The sequence below is a fragment of the Triturus cristatus genome, chromosome 1_2 (genome assembly GCF_964204655.1).
Source record: "Triturus cristatus chromosome 1_2, aTriCri1.1, whole genome shotgun sequence".
Taxonomy (NCBI): domain Eukaryota; kingdom Metazoa; phylum Chordata; class Amphibia; order Caudata; family Salamandridae; genus Triturus; species Triturus cristatus.
In genome coordinates this window covers 588,390,278-588,415,231 of record NC_140580.1, presented here as the reverse complement: position 1 = coordinate 588,415,231, position 24,954 = coordinate 588,390,278, and the positions used below count along the sequence as shown (strand labels likewise).

General features: G+C 48.4%; 1 protein-coding gene across 6 annotated transcripts in view; it reads left to right on the top strand.

The window, feature by feature from the left end:
• SH3PXD2A (SH3 and PX domains 2A) overlaps positions 1 to 22,390 on the top strand; it is an 822,832-nt gene extending 800,442 nt beyond the window's left edge. For all 6 annotated transcript variants that reach the window (XM_085606748.1, XM_085606762.1, XM_085606734.1 and 3 more), the window contains 3 exons: positions 2,727 to 2,776; positions 19,041 to 19,160; positions 19,276 to 22,390. In XM_085606748.1, coding sequence (XP_085462874.1) covers positions 2,727 to 2,776; positions 19,041 to 19,160; positions 19,276 to 21,210 — 2,105 coding nt within the window. In that variant the 3' untranslated portion in view covers positions 21,211 to 22,390. The remainder of the gene's footprint in view (positions 1 to 2,726; positions 2,777 to 19,040; positions 19,161 to 19,275) is intronic.
• Positions 22,391 to 24,954: the final 2,564 nt, after the last annotated feature.

The window sequence follows — 24,954 nt, the reverse complement described above, 5'->3', positions numbered from 1 at the left end:
AAGGATTGCCAGAAGGAGGTACAAGAAGAAGACAACATGAATGACTGCATGTCAGAAAATTAAGTATATAAATATGGTGCTGCTAAAATATCATAGCTAGAATATGGACTACCAAAATAAATTGTGAAGTATAGATTTAAAACTCTCTCTCGTGTATGTATATCTTCAAGGTACGTAGATGTGGAGTTAAGGATAGCAAATCTACAATTACCTATACATCTGTACTGTCACAATATTATGGTTGTTGATCTTCTAGCAGCAATATTTTAGCAGCACAGTATTCGTATGATTCATACTGTGGTACTATTCTGAGTGCATCACTCAGCAGCAGGCAAAAATCTGATGACCAAAATTAGAAAAAAGCAGAATCATAATTTGAAGGGAGAAATTTGATACATGACTGATAATATAAGGTGGACATAATTTAGGCAAAAAATAAAGTCTGCAGCAAACAGGCAGCAAACTCTAAATTGGATGGGCCAGCCATCATTGTGATGGTGCCTCTGTCAACCCAGCTGTTTAGTGGGCCAGAGTGCTTTCCCACAGTTGCAAGACCCAGTAGAAGATGTCATGGGTGTTTTGATCGTTCAAAACTACATGCAAGTTTCTGGGTACTCCACTGTCATGCCGCCTTTGCCTGAAAAAAACACCATCAAGGTACGTTTTCCGCTTTTTATAAAGATGGATTAAAATTCTACATCTTGAGTCTGAGAATCAGGATGCAGAATTAACTATTGTAGATTGTTGTTTTTTTTTTTTTGCAGTCCTAAAATTACCTAAAGTAGCCAAAAACGTGCATGAATTGGCCCCTTTACCTTTGTATATGATTTACTAATCCTGCAGCTGGGATTCCTTGCTCTATTACTGTATTGTAGGTTGTTATGCAATTAATCATTGCTCTCATGTTGTAAGCATAGCGTGGCTACATCCATGTATAGAAAGTTCAAATGATTAAAGGAGTGATTCAGCCCTACAGTTTGCATTTGCAGTATTCTTTTCCTGCCAGCTGGCAGCGATCTGTTTCCAAAGAGTGACCCTCCAATGATCTTTCTGGCTGAATGTCTGAAAAAGGGAATATATTGTTCTCTCCTTGCCCCCTCACTAAGAAGAATTTGCAGCTATAAAATAATCCTCAGTCTCTAAAAATCGTGTAATTCCAGTATCTGTTCTGTGTTACTTCCAGTCATGTTCGAGATATACATTCCTGAAAGAGATTTATTAATGGGGACTGTGATTGCAACATAAAACATGTACTGTTTGCTCGGCCTTCACAAGATGGTGCTTTCCACTAACCAAGAAGAAATATTTGTCAGGATTGTTCTTCTCATTCTTAGAACTGTAGGGATAATGTATGCAAAAGAGAACCGATGGCCATGCGTCTTTGAGTCTATTCTTAGTGAACTGCCTTAGTCGCAGAGCTCATAAGATTTTTTTGGGAAGAACCTGTCACCATGCTGTTCTTAGAGAATTCTAACTTGAAATTTGCACAGTAAATCAACTGAAGTGCGTTCAGTGCTTCATGGATTTTTTTGTCTTATGGGGTGCTCCATATCCATCAAGGAAGACAATTTTATTACCTTCCGCAATAATTTGGTGTCACCAGTAAGTGATTCCCCTTAGCTCACCTGATGGAACCCCGGCTCTCTTCAAATGCCTTTCAGGAATTCTGCAGCCTTTGGCAATTTGTAGCTGAAAACAAGCTGAACTAAGTTCAGATACCATTAATGTAGAATATTTTTAACTGTAGTTCAGATGGCCCAGAAAGCTTTGAAACATTTTTAGCGAAAGGACAGGTTGCATCAAAAAGAAATGGGCACTTGCACTACAGCTTTACAGTAGGCAAAAAAGAATATCAACTTAATGAGCATCTGAAATCAGATCCTTTAAAGATGTGAACATGAAGGATACCAGTAAATGCTGACTAGACCCACAGATATGGAGTCTGAATGAACACATTTGCATTGGCATGAAAAGGGAATTAAGCAATGGTAAGGTTAATGGAATGGGGGCTTAAAGTCCACGCAATGGACTTGCTACTCTGAACATGCCCAACTAGTAAAGTTCAACTTTAGGAAAATTGAGACTTTACTTTCCAAGCTCCTTCAGCTTGAAAATCATTGTAACCCAGATCACCTGTCTAAAATACATTAGACCCTCCATAAAGATGTATGAGTATCCTGCCAAGTCTAATCTTATGTAACCATGCCATCTCTCGCCAAGGCCTAGAAACAATTACGAAGTTGACTTGAATTGTGCATCACACACCATACAAACAAAACAAACAATTGAGCAGAGTGTACAGTGGCAGATGAAATGTAGAACTTAACCCTATAGATACCCATGCTGCCAAACCTTCTACTCAAATTGACTTTTCCGAACTTGTGCAAATGACCAAGAGCCCACTTTTTCAGCTCAGCATTTGGATTGTAAGGTCTGCTATCTTTCACCGCCTAATGGATACCTGCAGGTTCTGGGGAAATGGCCATGCCCTTTAAGGAGCACTCATGAATTTCATACCTAGGGGATATGCTATGTGGCATTGGGCATAGATCACTCACCGTGGCAATTAGTAGTGCGTGCAGTATTCTGAGGGCATAACTTGGTAATAATGTCTGTACCACCTGCAGGGTATGGCCCTGGAATTGCGTGATCAAATACTAAGAAAAATGAAATTACACAGCGTTAATAAAATTAAAAAATGACAATATAAACACTTTATTTTCTAGGTTCCCCAAACCTGAGGATGAAACCACCACCAAGAAGAGAGTCAAGTCTGGTATGTAGGGAAATCATAATATGCCCATGTATTATTTTCCTCCCTGTGTAAAATCACATTTTAATATTTTTACAGACACTTCTGCATCAATAGGTTCTTGCTGTGATTTGAAAGTTGCTCATCATTTTGTAAGACACTCAAATGTGGCTTGCAAATACCAAAGGTTGGGACCCCTCTTTTAAACCATTACCCAGGAGGAAAGTCCTATCCAGGAATCTCTAGAATGTGGAGATGAGTGGAATAATTTGGTTAGTTGAAAGTGAACTAAGGCAGCTGATTGGAAGAACAGAGTAGGTTGAAGCACAGGTAAAGTTTGTGAAGTCTACCCTTCTTCCTAAAAAAAGCCTGTGAAGCAAGAGGGACAGAAACTAAAGCACACCGCTGACTAGCAACATATGTATCAGGTGTTGAGACAAAGAAGGAAACTAGCTAGCTATACATCAAAGATGAGGAAAATGGAGGAAGAAAGGGGAATAAAGGGCAATATTGTAAAGGGTGTGGACTTAGCATTACCAGAGTATAGTGCTGGAGAAAATCTCAATGTAATCCATGCAAAATGTGGCCCTTTTTTTAAAAATCCCATAACAAAATTAATATCCAAGCCTTTTTATCACATTTCAAGTAATATCTGAAATTACTTGTTCGAGGCATATGAGCTGCAGATTGTACACTTAGCATAGATCGCCATCTGGTGTTGGGCCCGGATGTTTGCAGTTTGTTTTTCTTCTTGGACAGTCTTTGGAAGTCACGAGTTTGGTGACTCCACCTTCGGTCCGTACTGCGCATGGGCTTCGGCTCCATCCTCAGATTGTTTTTTTCCGCCATCGGGCTCGGATGTGATACTTCGTGCTCCGGCTTCGAACTTCTACGGTTCCAGCCTCGACGGAAAATCCTCGTTTCTTCGAGTTTCTTCATCATCATCTTCATTTCTCGAAGCGGCACTTTCTCCATCCCGTACATCGGCACCGGCCTTCGGGCCCTCCTCGACTCCGGTCCCGGCCGATGGAAAGGACTCCGTTCAAAAAGTGCCCAAAATGTGGGTCTAAATTTCCCCACACCGACCTCCATCAGGTGTGTAATCTTTGCCTCTCTCCAGAACACGAGGCCAGAGACTGCCCCGTCTGTAAGTCTTTTCGATCGAAGAAAACCATCCGGGATCGAAAAGCTCGACGCACCATGGCGCACTCATCGTCTGCAGCTCCACCGGACATCTTCGGAGACGGCGCCGAAGCTTCGGGGCAAATACACACCCAGCAGGAGGAAGACGTCGTCAGCGCTTCCGAGGCCGACGACTCCGACGTGGAGGACATCACACCGGCGCAGCGGGTCGTGAGTACTGTGCCCCCTCCCACCCCCGCGCCCAAAACCAAAGAGACTCAGGTTACTCCCTCGCCTGCCGGCCTGGGCAAAACCAAGACCAAAGCTTCTATCACCCCACCTTCGGGCCCGGTGTCGAAGCCTCCAAAGTCTCACGGCAGCTCGGGATCGAGCCAGCCGACGCCCGGTGCCGAAAAACAGCATCCGGCACCGAAGAAAGTAATATCCAGCTCGACTCCGAAGCCACCGGTGCCGAAGCCTGGACTCTCGGTGCCGACCAAACACAAACACAAATCTGTCGGCACCGACGCTCCGGCGCCGAAAACTCCCTCGACGCCGAAAAAACCGGAGGCCCCAAAAAAGCATGGCGCACACAAACCATCGAAGCCCTCGGTTCCGAAATCACCGGTGCCGACGGACGATTCGGCACCATTGGCTCTGTTTACACCAGACCCTTTACAAAAGACTCTGTCCAAAGATCCAAAGACTGGGCTATTGACTTTAATTATCAAGAAAAGACGCCTTGATACTCCGGCTCCTCCTCCACCGCCCAAACGGAAGGACTCTGCTACTTCTCCCCTCAGAGTGCCCTCCCCACTACCGCCTCCCCTACCTCCTCCACCTCCTCCACCCCCTCCCCCTCCCAAGTCTCCGCCACCTTTACCTCATTACTCTCCGACCCCGTCCCCAGATCCGGATGACGGGGACCCGGACAATTACCCGGCGGACGCCCCAATGGATCCCACTCCACCGGGGACCCCAGACCCATGGTAGGATTACAATAACCCTGATGTACCCGATATACCTCAGGACGACCTATACCCATCCAGGCCGTCTCCTCCAGAGGACTCCTTAGGGTTCCATCATTTAGTGCAGAGAGCAGCACACTACCATGGGGTGGACATGCACACTGAACCAGTGGAAGACGACTTCTTACTGGATACATTTGACATACAGGACAAATCCACTTTTATTTTACCCATGCTTAAGGGTGTCACCAAGCATGCCGCAGAGGTGTTCAAAGACCCTGTCAGGGCCAGGGTAAACCCTAGAATAGAGAAAAAGTACAAGGCGGCACCCACAGACCCTGCATACATTAAGGGCCCTGCTCCCTTAGATTCCCTAGTTGTCTCTACAGCTAGAAAGCGGGCTAACTCCCAGTCCTCAGGAGAAGCCCCACCGCCAGACAAGGAATCCAAACTCCTAGACGCGTCTGGCAAGCGCACCGCCTCTCAAGCTGCAAACATGTGGCGCATTGCAAACACACAAGCGCTACTTGCGCGCTATGACAGAGCACACTACGACGAACTTGAGGCTCTTATGCAGCACCTTCCCGAGAAACACAAGCGTAGGGCTCATGAGCTAATACAGGAGGGTAAACTAATTACAAACACCTCCATTAAGTGTGCCCTCGATGCAGCCGACACTGCTTCTAGAGCCATAAATACCAGTGTCCTGCTTCGTCGCCATGCCTGGCTCAGGATCTCAGGGTTTAAGCCTGAAGTCCAGGCGTCCATACTCAATCACCCCTTTGACCAACAAACTCTCTTTGGGCCCAAGGTAGACGAAGCGTTGGAAAAGATGAAAAAGGACACAGACACAGCAAAGTCTATGGGGGCACTCCACACACAAGCCTCTAAACGTTCCTTTCGACGCTCCTCCTTTCGTGGCACAGGCAGAGGCTTCTCCACCGATAGCACCTCTACCTCCTACAAATCCCCTCCTCAAAATACCTTTTCAAAGGGCAACCAAAGGGGTGGTTACAGAGGCAACAACAATAAGGGCAGGGGCAAAACTAACACCACCCGTTCTGCCACCCCGCCCACACAATGACTTCCCTCCGCTCCCCCCAGACCATTCCACTCCGGTCGGGGACAGACTACAAAACTTTATCCACGCATGGGAGTCCATAACATCGGACAAATGGGTGACCCAACTCATTCGGTCAGGGTACTGTCTCGAGCTAACATCTACCCCACCCAATATCCCACCAAGGCACCGTCCAATGTCTCAAGAACATTCCACACTGCTCAAACAGGAGGTACTCTCCCTCCTCCAAAAACACGCTATAGAGCAGGTCCCCATCAATCAGCAAAATCTAGGGGTTTACTCCCTATATTTCTTAATTCCAAAGAAAGACGGGACCCTCAGGCCCATTCTGGACCTCCGGCCTCTAAATGCCTACATACATTCAGACCATTTCCATATGGTCACCCTACAACAAGTCCTCCCGCTCCTCTGTCAGGGAGACTTTCTCACAACCTTGGATCTGAAAGACGCATACTTTCACATTCCAATACACCCCTCTCACAGGAAATACCTCAGGTTCGTGGTGGACGGGCAACATTACCAATTCACGGTTCTCCCCTTCGGGGTCACCACCGCACCACGGGTGTTTACCAAATGCCTAGCGGTAGTAGCAGCACACCTCAGACGTCAACACATTCACGTCTTCCCTTACTTAGACGACTGGCTGATAAAAGCCGCGTCCTACCACCAATGCGTGCAGCATACAAACAGCACCATCCAACTGCTCCACCAGCTAGGCTTCACGGTGAACTACCAAAAGTCCCACCTCATACCATCTCACACAAAGCAATATCTCGGGGCCACTATAGACACCTCCAAAGGTATTGCCTATCCAAACTCAGCCAGAATCACAAGCATTCAAGCCTTAAGCAAAACATTCCTTCCCCAACACTCTCTTCCAGCAAGTGTTCATGAAGCTCATAGGAATGATGGCGTCTTGCATCTTTATAGTGCCCCATGCAAGACTCCACATGCGTCCACTTCAAGAGTGCCTAGCACAACAGTGGAACCAGGCCCAGGGTCAGCTGACGGATCTGGTGTTGGTGGACGGCCGCACACATCACTCTCTGCAGTGGTGGAACACCACAAACCTTTCTAAAGGGCGGCCGTTCCTGGACCCGGTTCCTCAGGTGATTCTAACAGCGGACGCATCGCTCTCCGGCTGGGCAGCGCACCTCCTACACCTCACAATGCAAGGTCTATGGACGCCACAGCAAAAATCGCTCCACATCAACCATCTGGAGCTCTTGGCGATCTTTCTAGCCCTAAAATCTTTCCAAAAACAGATTTCGGGCAAAGCAGTCCTCATTCGCACAGACAACATGACTGCAATGTATTATATCCAAAAACAGGGGGGGACACACTCTCCCCAGCTCTCCCGCTTAGCCCAGAGCATATGGAGATGGGCAATTCCCCAAAACATCTTTCTCCTGGCACAACACGTTCCAGGCGTACAAAACACCATGGCAGATCTGCTCAGCAGACAAACGCAACAACTACACGAATGGGAACTGCATCCACAAGTTCTTCAGCCATTCTTCCAACAGTGGGGGCATCCTCAGATAGACCTCTTCACCACCCACGAAAACAAAAAATGCCCAAGCTTCGCCGCCAGATACCCACACCCATTGTCCAAGGGCAATGCGATATGGATGAACTGGTCAGGCAGATTTGCATACGCCTTTCCACCTCTCCCACTAATTCCATTAGTGGTCAGGAAGCTACAACAGCACTCCCTCACACTCATTCTGGTAGCTCCGACGTGGGCCAGGCAGCCGTGGTACACCACGCTACTACAACTGTCAGTGGTACCACATCAAAAACTGCACCTATCCCCATGCCTCCTAACCCAGAACCATGGAGAAATCAGGCACCCGGACCCAGCTCAGCTCAACCTGGCGATCTGGCTCCTGAAATCTTAGAATTCGGATACCTTAACCTTCCCCCTGATTGCATGAACATCATCATGGAAGCCAGACGTCCTACCACTAGAGCATGCTATGCCGCAAAGTGGAAAAGATTTGTTATTTACTGCCGTAACAATACAATCAACCCTTTAGATGCATCCATACAGCACATCATATGCTATCTGCTCCATCTTCACAGGTGTAACCTGGCATATTCATCCATACGCCTACACCTAGCAGCGATCGCTGCTTATCTACAAAACAGACAGCATTTATCACTCTTCAGAGTGCCCGCTATTAAAGCCTTCATGGAAGGCCTTAAACGAGTAATTCCTCCCAGGGCACCACCTTCCCCTGTATGGAATCTAAATTTAGTTCTTACACGACTAATGGGTCCGCCCTTCGAACCAATGCATAAATGCGAGCTACAGTTTCTCACCTGGAAAACAGCTTTTCTCGTAGCTATCACTTCCCTTAGAAGGGTTGGTGAAATACAAGCGTTCACTATACAGGAACCCTTCATACAAATACATCACAGCAAGGTCATACTTCGCACAAATCTGAAGTTCTTGCCCAAGGTCATTTCCCCCTTCCATCTCAATCAATCGGTGGAATTACCTGTCTTCTTCTCGCAACCTCAATCTGTTGCAGAAAGGGCCTTACACACACTCGATGTAAAAAGGGCCTTGCTATACTACATACAAAGAACGCAACCCTTCAGGAAGACTAAACAATTGTTCGTCTCCTTCTCTCCACCACATAAAGGCAACCCCATTTCTAAATCAGGGATAGCTAGGTGGATTGTAAAATGCATACAGATTTGCTATCAAAAGGAAAAAGAACATTATCTGTTCCGCCTAAAGCCCATTCTACAAGAAAGTTAGGGGCTTCTATGGCCTTTCTAGGGAATATACCCTTAGATGACATCTGCAAAGCAGCCACATGGTCTACACCGCACACCTTCACAAAACATTACTGTGTAGATGTGCATTCCAAGCAGCAAGCTAGAGTGGGCCAGGCTGTATAAAGACACTATTTCAAACCACTGCAACGGATACCGGTGGTCGCCGCTAAGGTTGGGTACTGCTATATAATCTATGCTAAGTGTACAATCTGCAGCTCATATGCCTCGAACGGAATATGCTACTTACCAGTATGCATCTGTTCTTGGCATGTAGAGCTGCAGAGTTGTACACGCCCACCCGCCTCCCCGGCTACCTGTATCCGTTCCAGTACATCTTATTTAGATACAACACACATGGGTTTCTCACTGTGATTACCAAGCTCCATCATTTCCCTGTTGGCGAAAAACAATCTGAGGATGGAGCCGAAGCCCATGCGCAGTACGGACCGAAGGAGGAGTCACCAAACTCGTGACTTCCAAAGACTGTCCAAGAAGAAAAACAAACTGCAAACATCCGGGCCCAACACCAGATGGCGATCTATGCTAAGTGTACAACTCTGCAGCTCTACATGCCAAGAACAGATGCATACTGGTAAGTAGCATATTCCTTCTTTTTGGCAATACATGATTATAACTGTGCTGCTGTGTAGATCAGAAGTTAGTTCCATAGGTTGATTTGCTACAATTTTGTCCAACTAATGTCCTAAGGAGATCGAATACATACAAGCTCAACATAATTGTGTGTTTCCACTGTACTCTAGTATATATTCAGTAGGTGCCAAAGCCTAAGGTTATGTTCGATTTTAATTTACTAGTCCAGTTCGGTATAAAAGTCACAATGCATTCTTATTAGACATGATCAATGTATCTATGAAAAATATGTTGATATTTAGTCAAGAAAAGAAATATTTGGTACCTGTTTGGGTGCCACACTTGTTCCATCCATTGTTAACTTTGCAATGGAATGGTGGGACTAGGACGTAGCCTGGAAAACTGTGCATGTCTATTCCATGGGACATACTATTATTTGGATCATCTACATTGATGATCTGATCATATGGGGTGGATGTTTAATCTGTTCCATGAGTTTTAAATGTTTAATTAAATAGGCATTAGGGAGTGGGGCGTGGCTAGCAGCCGAAGAACATGGCCGCAACCTAGTGCGGCTCCGGAGCCCAGCGCCCGATCCCACCGCTATCCGGCATACATCCTGGCCGTAAACTGGCAAAACCACCACGACTTGGCCCCCTGAACACCCGGGGCTCCGAAACTTTAAGAAAGCGCGAGCAGCGCGGAGTCTAGCCCGTCCGGCTGCCTCGCTGCGGGTGCGGGGCCTGTCGGCGGCGGAGACGCCGGGGCCTTGAGTGCTGGTTGCCTGACCCGCCGCATTACACGAAGGACCGGACTGCGCGCCAGCGGTGTGGGCGGCCGGGCCGGGGGCACGCCGTGACGGGATCGGGAGGAGACGGAGGGCCGGATCTCCTCCGAGTACCGCCGACCCCCCCCCCCCCCGCCATCAACTGCAATCAGCCCGTCGGCAGGAGACGCTGGCCTGGCGTGGCACCAAATCTGCACGGCGGCCCACTGGGTAAAGGGGCACCGCGAAGGACTTGGGGTGCCCTAGGGCCCTGGACACCCGGGACTCCGACGATTCCTGGAAGCGCAAGCGGCGCAGCATCTGGCCCGCCCGGCTGCCTCACTACGGATACGGGGCCTGTCGGCGGCGGTGACGCCGGGACCTAGAATACTGGTTACTGGTTACTTGACCCGCCGCGGTTCACGGAGGGCCGGACCAAAGCTGGCGGTGTGGGCGGCCAGACCGGAGCCCCCCCCCCCCCCCCGCCATCGGCAGGAGACGCTACGAGACGACCCGCTGAGGTCTTGGGGCAGTCTGCAGCGCGGGGAATAGACGGCGACGAGGGGCAGGCGACACTCCGGAAGCGAAGCCCCCCGAGAGGGAGAGCCCCGGCGACTCCCGGAGTCGAGGAGAGCCGTGCAGTGGTGGAAATAGGCCGGGCCTAAGGCCTGGCGCAGCGGGCGCGGGTGGAGCGAGTCGCGCGCCAACTTCCCCGGTAAGGAGCCAGCGAAGGGTCGGAGGCGGCGCAAGACCGGGACAGGAGCGGGGCAGACACGTGGCCCTGTGGTGCCCTGCTGCAATACTTTGGCACCTCCGAGGCAGGTCCCCGACCCCGCTGACCGTCTGTCGCCGACCACCATGGGGGGGAAGGGCCAACGTGGTGGAGCGCAGGCCAGGCTTGACAAGTATGCCTACCAGAAAGACCGGACTGCCTCCCCCCCCCCTGACAAGGCCAAAGAGATTACCCTGGCAGATGTTATGGCCACACTGACTCAAATGCAAACCTCTATTGGCACAATATCCACAGATGTGACGCTGCTGAGGGCCGACGTCGCAAAAATCAGCAATAGACTGTCCGAGGTTGAGACGACTACCGCCACCCTTACCAAGGACGCGACTGATAGCAGAAAACGTATACAATCACTGGAAAGGGTTCAAAAGCAGCTTCTGGACAAGCTGGATGACCAGGAGGGACGGTCCCGACGGAACAACGTGCGCGTCGTGGGGGTGCCTGAGAGTGAGCGGGGACCAGCACTGGACCTCTTCGTGGAAAAGCTGATCACGGAGCAGCTGCAACCGCGTGGACTTTCCAAATTTTTCTCGGTCGAAAGGGCACACCGGGTGCCTGGGGGGAGGCCACGGCCTGGGGCCCCCCCACGCCCGATCCTGGCCCGCATCTTTAACTTCCGAGATAGAGACGCTATTCTTCAGGCGGCGCGTACTGCCCCCCCGCTGCGGATTGACAACTCCACGGTGACCCTCTATCCGGATTACACCGCGACCGTGTCGCGGCAACGCCGAGACTTCCTCGCGGTCAAAGCGGAGCTGCGCGCGCGAGAACTGAAGTACGCGATGCTTTACCCGGCAAAGCTGCGAGTGGAGGCGGAGGGGCGCACATGGTTCTTTGCCACGCCGACGGAGGCCACGGAGTGGCTGGAGGGCTGGCACCCGGCGGAGGCATCGGGCCGGGCGGGGCGCGCCCATCGCAGCCAGTCTGCCTCTCCCGATAGATCTGGAGGACCCTGAGCCGCGGGAGACTGTCGCTGCAGGACGTGGCCGGGCCGACATGGCACGAGAGAACTTCAGCGGTGGAAAGGAGGCGGAGGCCACGGGGGCCTGGATACACACAGTGACCTCGGACAATGAAGGGACGCTGCAGTCGTGATCTACAAACTTGGCAACATGCTGTGGACCGGTTTCTTTAATGGACACGCACATGGTGCGGGGATCGGACGAGGGGCATGGGGCAGCCATTCCCCCACACGCAAGTAGAAAGTTATGGGACTTAAGCACTCTGCTACGTTGGGGTGGCGGGTAGTTTTAAATCCGCTGGGCAGGGAGGCAGGGAGGAGGGTGGGGGGACAGGGGAGTTTTGGGAATTTTGGTTTTTGTTTGGTTTTAGGTTTGGTTACTACACATTGGCCAGCTTGGCAACTCCGGAAGGTTGGAGGGACACAGGGAGATGTGCGGGGACGGCTATTTTCCACCACCCTACATGGCAAGGGAATCACATAACAACATCAGCGAGGCCACCGTTGGCTCCACGAAGGAACAATCACAGCAACGCAGCCCCGCACTTAAGGTCCTATCGTGGAACATAAACAGGTTGGGAGATAAGATTAAACGGGGGCTGGTCTTACAATATCTTAAGCGCAAGGGACCAGCGGTGGCACTTCTACAGGAGACACATCTGGTAGGCTCGACCACGAAAGCACTGGACAGATGGGGTTTTAAGATGGCGATACACTCTGAGTTCACGACTGGGTCCCGTGGGGTGGGCATACTGGTAAATAAGCGCTTCCCACTGATGCTAGTCGACTCTCGTAGGGAGGACCTGGGCCGCTTTGCGGCGCTCACCTGCCAGTGGGAGGGTAGAATGTATAACATAGTAACAGTATACATCCCGCCGACACTCCACCAGGATACACTCCGGGCGTTAGGGGAATTCCTGCTGACACTACCGCCAGGGGACCTTATTATGGGCGGGGATTTTAATGCGACTATGGACCCGCTACTGGACAGGTCATCCTCCCGAGACCACGGTGGCGCTACCCCCAAGTTGCGCGAATTCGCGGAGGCACTCGGCCTAGTAGACACCTGGAGAGCCCACTATCCTGATGACCGACAATATACCTTCCACTCGGGGGCTCACAACACCCTCTCCCGTATAGACTATATCTTCACTTCACCCGCGGGATTTAGGGGCATGACCGACATATCTCATTTGCCCAGGGGCATCTCGGACCACTCACCTGTACTGATCACGTTTACACTTTCTATGCCGCACAATCGCAGGATATTCCCAATCCATCCAGGATACCTCAAAATCCCAGCAATTCGCAAGGCCCTTCAGGCGACGACCAAACATTATTTTGCTGAAAACATGGCCCCTGAGATAGGCCCTGCAACTATATGGGAGGCGTACAAAACAGTCCTTCGAGGACAAGCAATCTCAGTGATTACAGCCTATAAGAAGACTCAGCAGCTAGAGGTGCTTGGGCTTGAACAGGGGGTGAGAGAGGCAGAGGCCGCACACGCCACGCATATCACTGATGACACCGCACATACCGCCCACATGGCACGGCAGGAATATCGCTCCTATCTTTGGGAAGCCGCACGCGCCAAACAAACGGTTACACGACATACTGTTTACGAGCAGGGTGACAAAGCGGGCAAACTGTTGGCCTGGCTGGAAAGGCGGGAACGGGCGGCGCGTTGGGTGGCGCGGATCAGGCTAGATTCGGGGACTACACGTCGGAGCCGCGGCAAATCGTTGAGGCCCTAGCGACTCACTACCAAAAGGTGTATACGCCGGAGGCCTCGTCCACGGTGGCAGAGAACGAGGCCTTTCTCCGAGACATCGCGATGCCACGGCTGGCCCCGTCGGATGCAGAAGCCCTAGAGGCGGACCTGAAGGCGGAAGAGCTCACACTAGCAATCCTCGCTCTCCGTGCCGGGAAGGCGATGGGGCCCGAATGGAATTCCGGTGGAGTTCTATAAGTCCAACGCTGCCCACATAGTCCCGCATCTACTGGCCATGTACGAGGACAGCCTCTCTACCGTGATACTCCCCCCGGATCAGAGAGTAGCCACCATAGTGGCGATTCCAAAGCCTGCCAAACCAGCGCATGAGTGCGCTTCCTATCGTCCAATCTCATTGCTAAACGCGGAGGCAAAGATTCTAGCGAAGGTGCTGGCGACGCGGCTGCAGCCCTATCTTACGACCCTGATACACCCGGACCAATCGGGATTTATGCCGCGCCGGAACACCGCTTTAAATCTACGGCGGCTCCACGGAATTCTCGAGCGCCGCACCTCGATAGAGGAGGATGCGGCCATCCTCTCGTTGGATGCGCGGATGGCGTTCGACCGGATGGAATGGCCGTTCCTCTTCGCTGTCCTCCGTCATGTGGGACTCGGCCCCAAGATATGCGCATGGATTCAGCTTTTGTATACCGCGCCACTTGCACAGGTGGTGGTCAATGGCCATATCTCAGACCCCTTTCTGTTGGGGAGGGGGACGCGGCAGGGCTGCCCCCTTTCCCCACTCCTCTTTGCTTTGGCGCTGGAGCCGCTGGCGGCCTGGTTGAGGCAGGACCCGGTGATCCGGGGATTAAAGTGGACAATGGGGTGGGAAGATCGCATCTCCCTCTATGCTGACGACATCCTGTTATACTTGGCCTCCCCTGCGCGCTCGATCGTCTGCCTCCTGGATATATGCGCATCATACGGGAGAGTGTCGGGCTACGAGATCAACTGGGAAAAGTCCATTGTCTACATGCTCCGCGGTTCCCCACCTCGGCTCCCGCGGGGTTGTGAGATTCGGGTGGTGACAGACGGTTTCAAATATCTGGGCATATTTATTACAGCGGACAGGGACCGTTTTGTGGCTGAGAATCTAACGAAGCCGCTGCAGCGGTTTAGAAGCGACGTCAAACATTGGCGCACCCTGCCCCTGACGCTACTGGGGAGGGCTGCCCTCTATAAGATGATGGCTCTCCCTAGATTTTTGTATATACTCCAAAACATCCCCTTCCCGGTGCCACCATCTTACTTCGCCGCCGTCAATGCGGAAGTCACCAGCCTACTGTGGGAGGACAAGGCGCCGCGGATAGCACTCCACAAGCTCACCATGGGGTGGTACGATGGTGGGATAGCCCTCCCAGACTTGCGACTGTATTACTGGGCGTCGCAGCTTACGGTGATCAATCAGTGGTTGCATGCGCCAGGGGAGGACCCGGCATATCGTATGGACCGGCACCTGCTGGGGGCTGCGGGGGTCATGGGAGCGCTCTACAATCACAAGAGGGGCCTCTGCCCCCCAGGCCCCACGGCGCACACCCTCCGGCTGTGGTTCGAGGCGCAGCGAGCCCTGGGGTGGGCTGGGAAAATAACCCAAGCCACTCCGTTGTGGGAGGCGAAACAGCTGGGGGTATTGCGTACGACCAAGGGGTTCCATCGATGGGACCTAATCGGCATCTCCAGGGTGGGAGACCTTTGGCAGAAGGGGGAAGTGGTCACATTTACCCAATTGCAAGCAGATTTCGACCTGGCCCCCACCGAAGGGTTCCGGTACATGCAAATCCGGCACGCACTCCAGGCAGCTATCCCGCCCGGAACCCGACTTCCGGAGTCGTCGCCTCTGGAGGACCGGCTCCTCACGGAACACCTGGCACAGAGGGCGACCTCCCTAACATACAGAAAGCTGATAAACAACCGGCCAGATCCATTCACAGCCCTTAAAGACCGATGGGATGCCGAGCTGGGGGAATTCGACGAAACGGACTGGCAGGCGGCGCTTTCCTCCCCTAGGGAGGTGGGCATCTCATCTAGACTACGTCTGGTCCAACTTAAAATTCTACACCGCACATACTACACTCGTACACTCCTATTTAAGCTGAACCGAACTGACTCCCCGCTATGCCTGCGGCAGTGTGGTATGGAGGGAACACTTTTCCATACACTTTGGGAATGCCTGGCCATAGCTCTGTACTGGAAGGGAATTTTGCGCACACTCTCCCAGGTGACCAAGATCCCAACACTCCCGGAGCCACGAAGGTGTCTCCTTAATGTCTGGGAACAGACGGATCACAACAGGACCACGCAACTCTGGGTAACACTGGGACTTATGCTGGCAAAACGTAATATTGCCCAAAAATGGGGCTCCAGCCAAACTCCGACCCTCGCCCAGTGGTCCCGAGACATGGACTCCACAATGGTGGTTGAAAAAACTGTCTACATTCACAGAGGCTGCCCGAAGAAGTGGTCCCGGGTGTGGGGTGGGTGGAATGCTTATAGAGGGAATATATGTGAACCCCCTAGCGATACATCAGACTCAGACCTCAGTGACCCCGAATAGGCGAGATATCACTGGTCGATGCAAAGTGATGTATACTGTCATGCGCAGAAAAAAGGAGCTCTCTGTTTTTCACCATGTCATGTATGTCCCGCGACACTCTCACTGGACCTCTACTCTACTGAACCTGATGCAAATGTGTAATGTTACATGTTTAAACTTCAATAAAAATATTTACAAAAAAAAAAAATAGGCATTAGGATTTCTCAACAAATTTCAAGTTTAGCACAGCATTCTTACACTTGACCTTGTTTATGCAGAATGTGGTACTACAAACTAAACTATTTTAAATTGGAGGTACTGCCAAATTACATGGCTATAGTGTACAATCCTTTGCATGAAGTGAAAAACTTAACAATGCAAAATATCAAGAATTAGAGGAACTTGATTTATCAATCATGATTTCATGCAGGAAGTGGTCAAGATAGTGAAAGTTTTTGTTTGAAAGGCTGCAAAGCCATGTAGGCTCACTTAAAAGTGTTTAAGAAAGCCCATTACTGGAAAAAAACATACCAATCCAACATAGAAAGAAAAAATAACTGACCTATGAAATATACTAATGTAATGCACCACCAGATGTTCTACTAATGTCTAAAATGTAAAACTCCCTTCTGGACAACGATTGGAAGTTTTAACAAGTATGGCAAACAAATTGTAAGACTGTGTTAAAGACACCAACAATTACATACAACAGATACCTGCTTTAGGGCATAATTTGTCATCAAGTATTTACTTTCCTTCAAAACAAGATACTTGCTTGAGGGAGGAGCTGCAAAGGTTTTATTGTTGTTACGTGTGCAAAGAATCCAATCGAGGTGTAAGTAGGCAAGCAAAGTTCATGCCAACACTAATAATCTGTCCAAAAACATCCAAAATGGTATCTACTACAACACAAAATCTGCATCTTGTTTTAGAACATGTGCGAAGGAATATCGAGTGCTTCATATGAAGCATTACCGAACATTTGGCACTGATCAGAAAGGCCCAGGAAAGTTACGCTGTTGGAAATACCACACAATGCACCATGGCATGGTCACCGCTTGTGGCATTGCACAAACAGAAAAGAAAATCAAAGACTTTTCTTTGACAAATTGCAGCCAAATGTACTGCACTTGTTTTCAAGCAACATATTATAATCATCTGCCTTTGCAAATAATGATTGGTTACATTTTACCTACTAAACTGAGCACAATGAATGTTTATTTTGCACACCAATCCAGCAAAATATAACTTTTTAATAAATCCTGCTGCTTTAATGTATTTAATAGTACCTTATTAACTCGATAATGACCAAGGAGGTTTAAACTTACATAAATGTGGTTATACGCCTGTTACACTAACTCTTCTGAGTGGATTTATTAGAGGAGTGTCCTCTATTGGAAAAGTAACTACATTAGAGAGCACACATGCATTTCTTTATGACTGTATTACCCACAGTGTATCAATGAGACCTCAACAAAGCTTATTTTTGCATGCAAATGTCATGGATTGTAACAGTAGTCTAGTATGTAAACTGTTCAGAGTATAAATAAGGTTGTCGTTATATGTTAAAAGAGGGCCATCATATGGCAGAGGAGGGGCACATAAGTCAAACAAATTCCAGCATGCGTCGTGAAAGCATCACCGTATGTCTGTCTCTTAACTGCTATCAAAGGGCCTCATAGTTCTGTTATGCGTGCCAACCTCATTCCCAAACGTGCCTTATTATGGCCCAGAAGTTCAAAGGAATCCCCACATTATAGTACCGAAGTGGCAACACATCCAAAAAGTGCCGCTTAGGGCCTATGTATGCCTATGAATTGACAATTTCAATGGGGTAGCCCATTCCAGTGTAAACTTCGTGGTGATATATTAAGTTGAATTAATTTGGTTGCACATTCTTAACTACACCATAATTCGGTTTTACTGAGGAGGAACTAGGATCTTATGTCCCTTAGTTTCCCAAATTCTTTTTAGCTTTGACCTATATCCCTTACTTTTGTTAAAACAGACTACAAAGTATCTATAGTCCGTTATAACCCAGATTCCCACCCATATATTGGGATACACTAGTATTCCCAGGTTTCCTCTGGCAAATGTAAAGATCTTCAACTAAGTTCCCACTCGTGGGGCCTGTTGGGCGTTGCAGCACCAGCCCTAGGAGTAGGCCTGATAAGGAAGTATGCCACCTTCGAGTGGGTGAGGGCACTTGCTTCTAAGAGCAGATGCTCCTATTGACGCAACACATTCTGGGTCCTTAATATATCACCTGGAAGTTTACATAGGAGCATGTTATCTCTTTGAAATTGTTCTATTGAATAGGCGACTGTATATTTTAACACTCAAATCTCCTTGTCCTCCTACAATTAAGAGTGCCTATGAATTGACAACATATGACCAGAAGGCACATCCATTGTCAGTGGTGCCCTCCTATTGGCAACAGCTGCCATTATGTCATAAACATGTTAGCCCAAAGACCAAACGAGGACTCACTTGGCCAAAAGTAAAATTAAATGCCCATTGAGGGTCATCCCACCACTGTATAGAGGGAGCAAGAAGTATTTAGTACTAGCAAAAAAAAAAATAATTTCTCTTCATTGCAGAATGTGGTACAACACAGATTTTGTAAACCTTCATAGAAAGATCACAGAGGGAACATGGATGTGCCCGGCATGGCAGGCGGGAGCTGACTGACTTCCTAGCAGCTTGTTTTGAAGTTTTCAGAGGTTTCTGAAAAGAATCATTATATCGTTGCTGCATATTTTGCACATTAGTTTTTGTAAAGTACAGATTTCATTCCTTCTTAACGTTTGGAAAACTCTTGGTATATTGTTTTTATTCTGAGCAATATTATGAAATTAGACTTCATAGACAGTATGATTCCAACTAATCTATTTGTTCTGCTTCTCCCTCAGGGATTTCAATTGCCAAAACCTCCTGAGCCTCCATCAGTAGAAGTGGAATACTACACCATTGCAGAGTTTCAGTCCTGTATCTCTGATGGAATTAGTTTTCAAGGTGGACAAAAAGCTGATGTAAGTGATGGGAACTAAACACGACTGGTGTTTACTGAAAAATTGGTTAACTGTTCATAAAACAATTACTGTTTATCAAAAGTAAAAATAAAAAACTGTATTAATGTATTTTCAGGTGATCGATAAGAACTCTGGTGGTTGGTGGTATGTACAGATTGGAGAAAAAGAAGGGTGGGCACCATGTTCCTACATTGATAAGAGGAAGAAACCTAATTTAAACAGAAGAACTAGCACTCTGACAAGGCCAAAGGTTCCTCCTCCTGCACCTCCAAGCAAGGTGAAAGAGCCCGAGGATGGACTGACTCCTAGAAATGGATCCATAGGAGAAATCCAGGATTCTCCGTCAAAGCAGTATTATGAGGAACCAGAATACGATATCCCTGCTATGGGCTTTGACTCTGAGCTTGATCTGAATGACAGCTTCAAGGCTGACCACCTATCTCAAAGTCAAGATTCTGCGTTTGAAAAAATGTTTCAGGCATGCAAGCCGTCTCATGTGTCTCTGCAGCCAAGGGCAACCTTCAAAGTAGGAGAGTCATTGGAGGATGTTGCCCATGAAGATGAGACCATTTATGAAAACGATGGGTTCAGACCATATGCCGAGGATGCCATATCAAGTAAAGAGTCAAGTGGGGATTCCGATTCCTTCAAGAGTTCTTCGTTGTCTTTGATCAGCAGAAGCTCCCCCATTTCTTCTTCCCCAAAATCCTCTCTTGTGAGGTTCAAAGTGGAAAAAATGATTCAGCCTGAAGTAGGTAAACCGGATTCAATCTCAAAGAGTGAAGAAACGAAGCCCAGGTCCGCTTCAGATGTAGGTTTGCGTAATGTGCCAAAAATGAGTGCAAAGAAGGAACTGGAACAAAAAGCAGCACAAATCCAGTTTGCAAGAGCAAAGCCGATAGTTAGGCCTAAGCCTTTCCTTAGCAAGGCCGATTCGCAAAGCCAAGAAAAAATGGATATAAGCACTTTAAGACGGCAACTGAGACCTACAGGCCAACTCAAGAGTGGACTTAAAGCTTCAAAAAGTGAAGAAGCTGAAAGTCCCCCTCGCTCAGGCACTGAGCATATTGATGAGCTCCCAAGAAGATGCTCCATGGATCTGACTACATCTGTTTCAAGTCCTGTTTTTTGCTCCAGCCATCAAGTCAAAACCGAGCAAGATGGAGATTCCAAGGGTACCGCCTACATCACTACAAGTGCATATCAGAAGGTTTTAGAGACTGAAATCAGTTTTCCAGCAAGAGTTGAAGTTGAAGTGTTAGAGAAACAAGAGAGTGGGTGGTGGTATATCAAGCATGGCGATTCAATGGGATGGGCCCCTTCCCAATACTTAATACTCAAAGATCACAAACCACCCAAAGACTCTGCTCCTGAATCTGAACCCTGCTCAGGCACGACAAAAGCAAATGAAAAATCCAATAGTTTGGAGAAAATTGAGAAAAAAGTCCAGGCTTTAAATATCATCAACCAAAACAAAAGAGCAACACCACCAATTCCATCCAGACCCCCTGGAGGCTTTGCTAAACACTCAGGCACAGCTGCTGTCAAGTTGAGAAATGGAGTGCGGCAAGCTGCAGTGAGGCCACAGTCAGTTTTTGTGTCTGTGCCACCCAAAGAAAACAATATCTGTAGCTCCCTGCGAAGGAATGAGTCTTTGTCTTCCACAGACCACTCGAGGCCTGTCCGTCGGAACTCATCGTTTAACACCGTAAGACCACAGGGAACAGAAGCGAAGGTGAAACCAGTAGACAGGTCAGGCGTGGACCGGCCAGAAAGCCCCGCTCAGCCCCCTCAGCGAAATGGGATTCCAGTTTCAGCTGTGCGACCCAAACCAATCGAGAAATCTCAGTTCATTCACAATAACCTCAAGGAGGTCTACGTCTCCATTGCGGACTATGAGGGGGATGACGAGACTGCAGGGTTCCACGAAGGGGTCTCCATGGAAGTGTTGGAGAAAAACCCAAATGGTTGGTGGTACTGCCAGATCCTCGGTGGCGGCCGACCTTTCAAAGGCTGGGTGCCTTCAAATTATTTAGAAAAAAAGAACTAATGAACTGTGCGTTACTAATTTATATAATAGCTGTGTATATAAATACATATATATATATATATGTGAGGTATTTTACACTAAGTCCAGCAAAGCGCTGGTTCTTGGAAGCAGTTTGAGAAGAAGACGGAAACAGTAGTTAGGCTGCCATGTTTAGAAAAAAAATGGAGTTCCAGATATAACTGGTTAAGAGATTTTGTAAAGCAATGTATGAAAAAAGGAAAAGGACGCATTTTGTGGAACTGTTAACCATTTATGCAACAGGGTATCCCCATCTATCATGGTCAGTTGTAGTAAACCAAAACGTGCCTTCCCACGAGACGCCTGCTCAGAAGCATATCGGGGTAGTGAACACTGCTGCAGGGGGCGCATCTAAGCCTTAGCTCTTCTGCCCGCCCTCTCCCGTGCATCAGTGACACAAGAGCCTTGGTGCCAAGCACATGGAACACAATCGTGAGTGGGCCAAGCAGGCATGGAACCAAACACAAACCGCGCCCGGATGCAGGAGCTCAGTTTTGTAAATAGTCAATGTAAGTTTTAGACTTTGCCTAGGTGTGGATATTGAGCTCCATGCGTGCCACCCTCCTGGAGCACTTCAGCATCTGGCCTGTCCTATCCTGATATCCTGCCCGCTTCCGATGCCCCCTGTGCAGCACTTACTTTACATATGTATTGTACTGTACGGCCTGGCTTTTGGTGTGATTGACTGAAAGATCTCCTTGGTGACATGCTACACTGCCATTTTGATTAAAATGCTTATATTGTTACTACAAGTTAAACATTAACTACAATAAAGTAAGGTCTCTTTAATGGATTCAGTGCGGAGGAAAGAAGGGTGTACTATCCAGACGGCACTTGCCTGAAGCCTTTGGAAGAACCAGTGTTTACAGTCATTCCTTCATTCGGAATCTGCTCAAGAAATTTGTTTTTATAGGCTTTCAGATTTCATTTTGTGGCTTGTAATGGCTTTGTTTACCAGGAAAGAGTTGACTGCAAACTCGTAGTAAGGCCCAATGTGTGTATTGTGCCCACTTGAATTCAAAACATACATCTGTACTGGAAAACATGTCTGGTGTAATTTCAGGGCAAAGCAGGGAATAAATGATATTTAGTTAGACCCAAAATGTGACAACATGGACAAACGCGGTGTGCATGTTCCCCTTATCTATCCATCTTTAATTTGAGGTAGAAAATAAAGAATATTATATGTCTGCGATGTACACTGATATAGAGGGCAAGGGTCTGGTAAAGGTGAAACAGGCTGTGGAGCCTACATTTATGAACCCTATGCTTAGATGGGACAAGAAAAGCATACTTGCATACCCGTTTAATGACGTTTGGAAAGCCCCATAACTTCACTAAAATAACATTAAAATAGTTCTCTTTGTCCGTGCTCCTGTGTTACTTTAGAGAGCAGGGGGAAATGATTTTTACATTACCACCACCTATAAATATGAGGTACTTAGATTATGTTGGAGTGGTAGATTCCCATACAACCAGTACTGTATATAAGGGCATCAGGTACTGGATTCCCATACAGAAAGTACTGCATGTAGGGATGGCAGGTAGTGGATTGCCTTACAGCAAGTACTGTATGTTGGGGCATCATGCATTTGTGAAAACATGTCCCTTATAACTTAGGTTTGTTTATTATTTTTGTGTTAGTATGCAAATTAATCCCATTGGGACTTACTGAGATGCTTCATATGGTTCAGTCTCTCCACCAGAGAAGAACAGGAAAAGTCTGTCTTGGTGAGAACCTGAGCTGAAGAGCTTCTGGTACCAGTGTTCCTCTGCTCCTTCTTGAATACTTGGAATCTTTGGATTGGTGAGTGTACACTAGTGGTAGGTCTGCTGGTACCTGGGCTGAACCAAAGTTCTAGAAGCGTCCATATTAAAATAAATAGAAGAAGTAACCTGAGGTGTGTTCCAGAGCAATTATAGCCTGCAGCTATAATGGTTCTGCAGAGCCATTATTACCACACGTGGTGCGTGTAATGTATAGACTGTAGAAATTGAGAACAAGGGTTGTTGTTTGTGATTTTTATTAGAAATATTATATTCTCTGCTGGACAGTATTAAATAGAGAAATACATAATAATTATCTGCTTGATTGCAGTACTAATAAGTAGTGATTTAGTTATTCGGAATATTTCAACTATGCTAATGTATGTCTCCCATGTGGTTTTACCTGTGACATCTCACCTTAAGAAATTATGCTTCCTTCAGCTGTACCAAAGACCACTTTTTACAAAGGCTAAAAGGGAAAAACAGGGTTATTCCTTTTGCTCACTCTTCTCGTTTCCTTGCACAACTTCATTTCTTATTTCCTGTTGGTGATGAAGATCCTGTCATTCCTGTTTGTACCTTAATGAACTTTCTTGTTTCTAGTTGTCAGGTTTTCATGATTTTGTGGTATCCTAGGTAGTGCCAAGGACAACTGAGTAAAACAGTCTTTCACTTTTTGCAGTCGGCTTTCTACTATCTTTTTAGAATTATTTCTCACATTCTCAAAGGCTGTGGGTCCTAGGCTTCAAAAACTGTAACAATCAATCAATCAATCAGTGACACTTGTAAAGCGCGCTACATACCCGTAGGGTCTCAAGGCGCTTGGGGGGGGGGGGGGTGCCGCTACTGCTCGAACAGCCAGGTCTTCAGCTTCTTCCTGAAGGAGAGGTGGTCTTGGGTCAGGCGCAGGACGGACGGGAGGGAGTTCCAGGTCTTGGCGGCCAGGTAGGAGAAGGACCTTCCTCCTGTAGTCGCTCTTCGGATGCGGGGGACGGCGGCGAGGGCGTGGTTGGCTGATCGGAGGTGGCGTTTGGGAGCGTAGAAGTTGACTCGGCTGTTGAGGTAGCTCGGGCCTTGGTCGTGTAGGGCTTTGTGTGCGTGGGTGAGGAGGCGGAAGGTGATTCTCTTGTTGATGGGGAGCCAGTGAAGGTCTCTCAGATGTCCGGAGATGTGGCTGGATCGTGGGATGTCGAGGATGAGTCTGGCTGAGGTGTTTTGGATCCGCTGGAGTCTCTTCTGGAGCTTGGCGGTGGTCCCGGCGTAGAGGGCGTTGCCGTAGTCCAGTCGGCTGGTGACGAGGGCCTGGGTGACGGTCTTCCTGGTCTCTGTGGGGATCCACCAGAAGATCTTTCGTAGCATGCGTAGGATGTTGAAGCACGCCGAGGAGACGCTGTTGACTTGCCTGGTCATGGAGAGGGAGGAGTCCAGGATGAAGCCCAGGTTGCGTGCATGGTCTGTCGGTTTGGGTGCGGTGCCCAGGGCGGGAGGCCACCAGGAGTCGTCCCAGGCGGAGGGTGAGGAGTTGCGACTGTTATTTCTTTGAGGATGGAAAAGACGAGCACTTACTCTTTTAAAGTGCCAAGCTCTGTCATTGTCCTTGCTTCATTTCCAGTGTTCTATCTTTTGCGTCCCCACCTGCATAAAAGACGGCCCCTCATGCCCAAGATTAACTACACCCTTGACTTCAATATCTAGATGGCTGATAAAGGAAGGCCAAGGTAGCCAAGTCCCAACTTTGGAACCTATAGATGGTTGGTGGTCTAGTATTGAATAAATATGCCTGAGGATAGGGTTGAACTAGGCCTCCCACTTATAGGCAAAGCATATGTATTCTCCCCACCATGGTGACATCTATACTCTAAGCATTTCTGATCAATGAGGTTTCAGGAACAATAATGGAAATCAAGTTGGTATTAATGGTGCCATCTTGTGAACCCACCACTGCTCTGGGCGTACCTT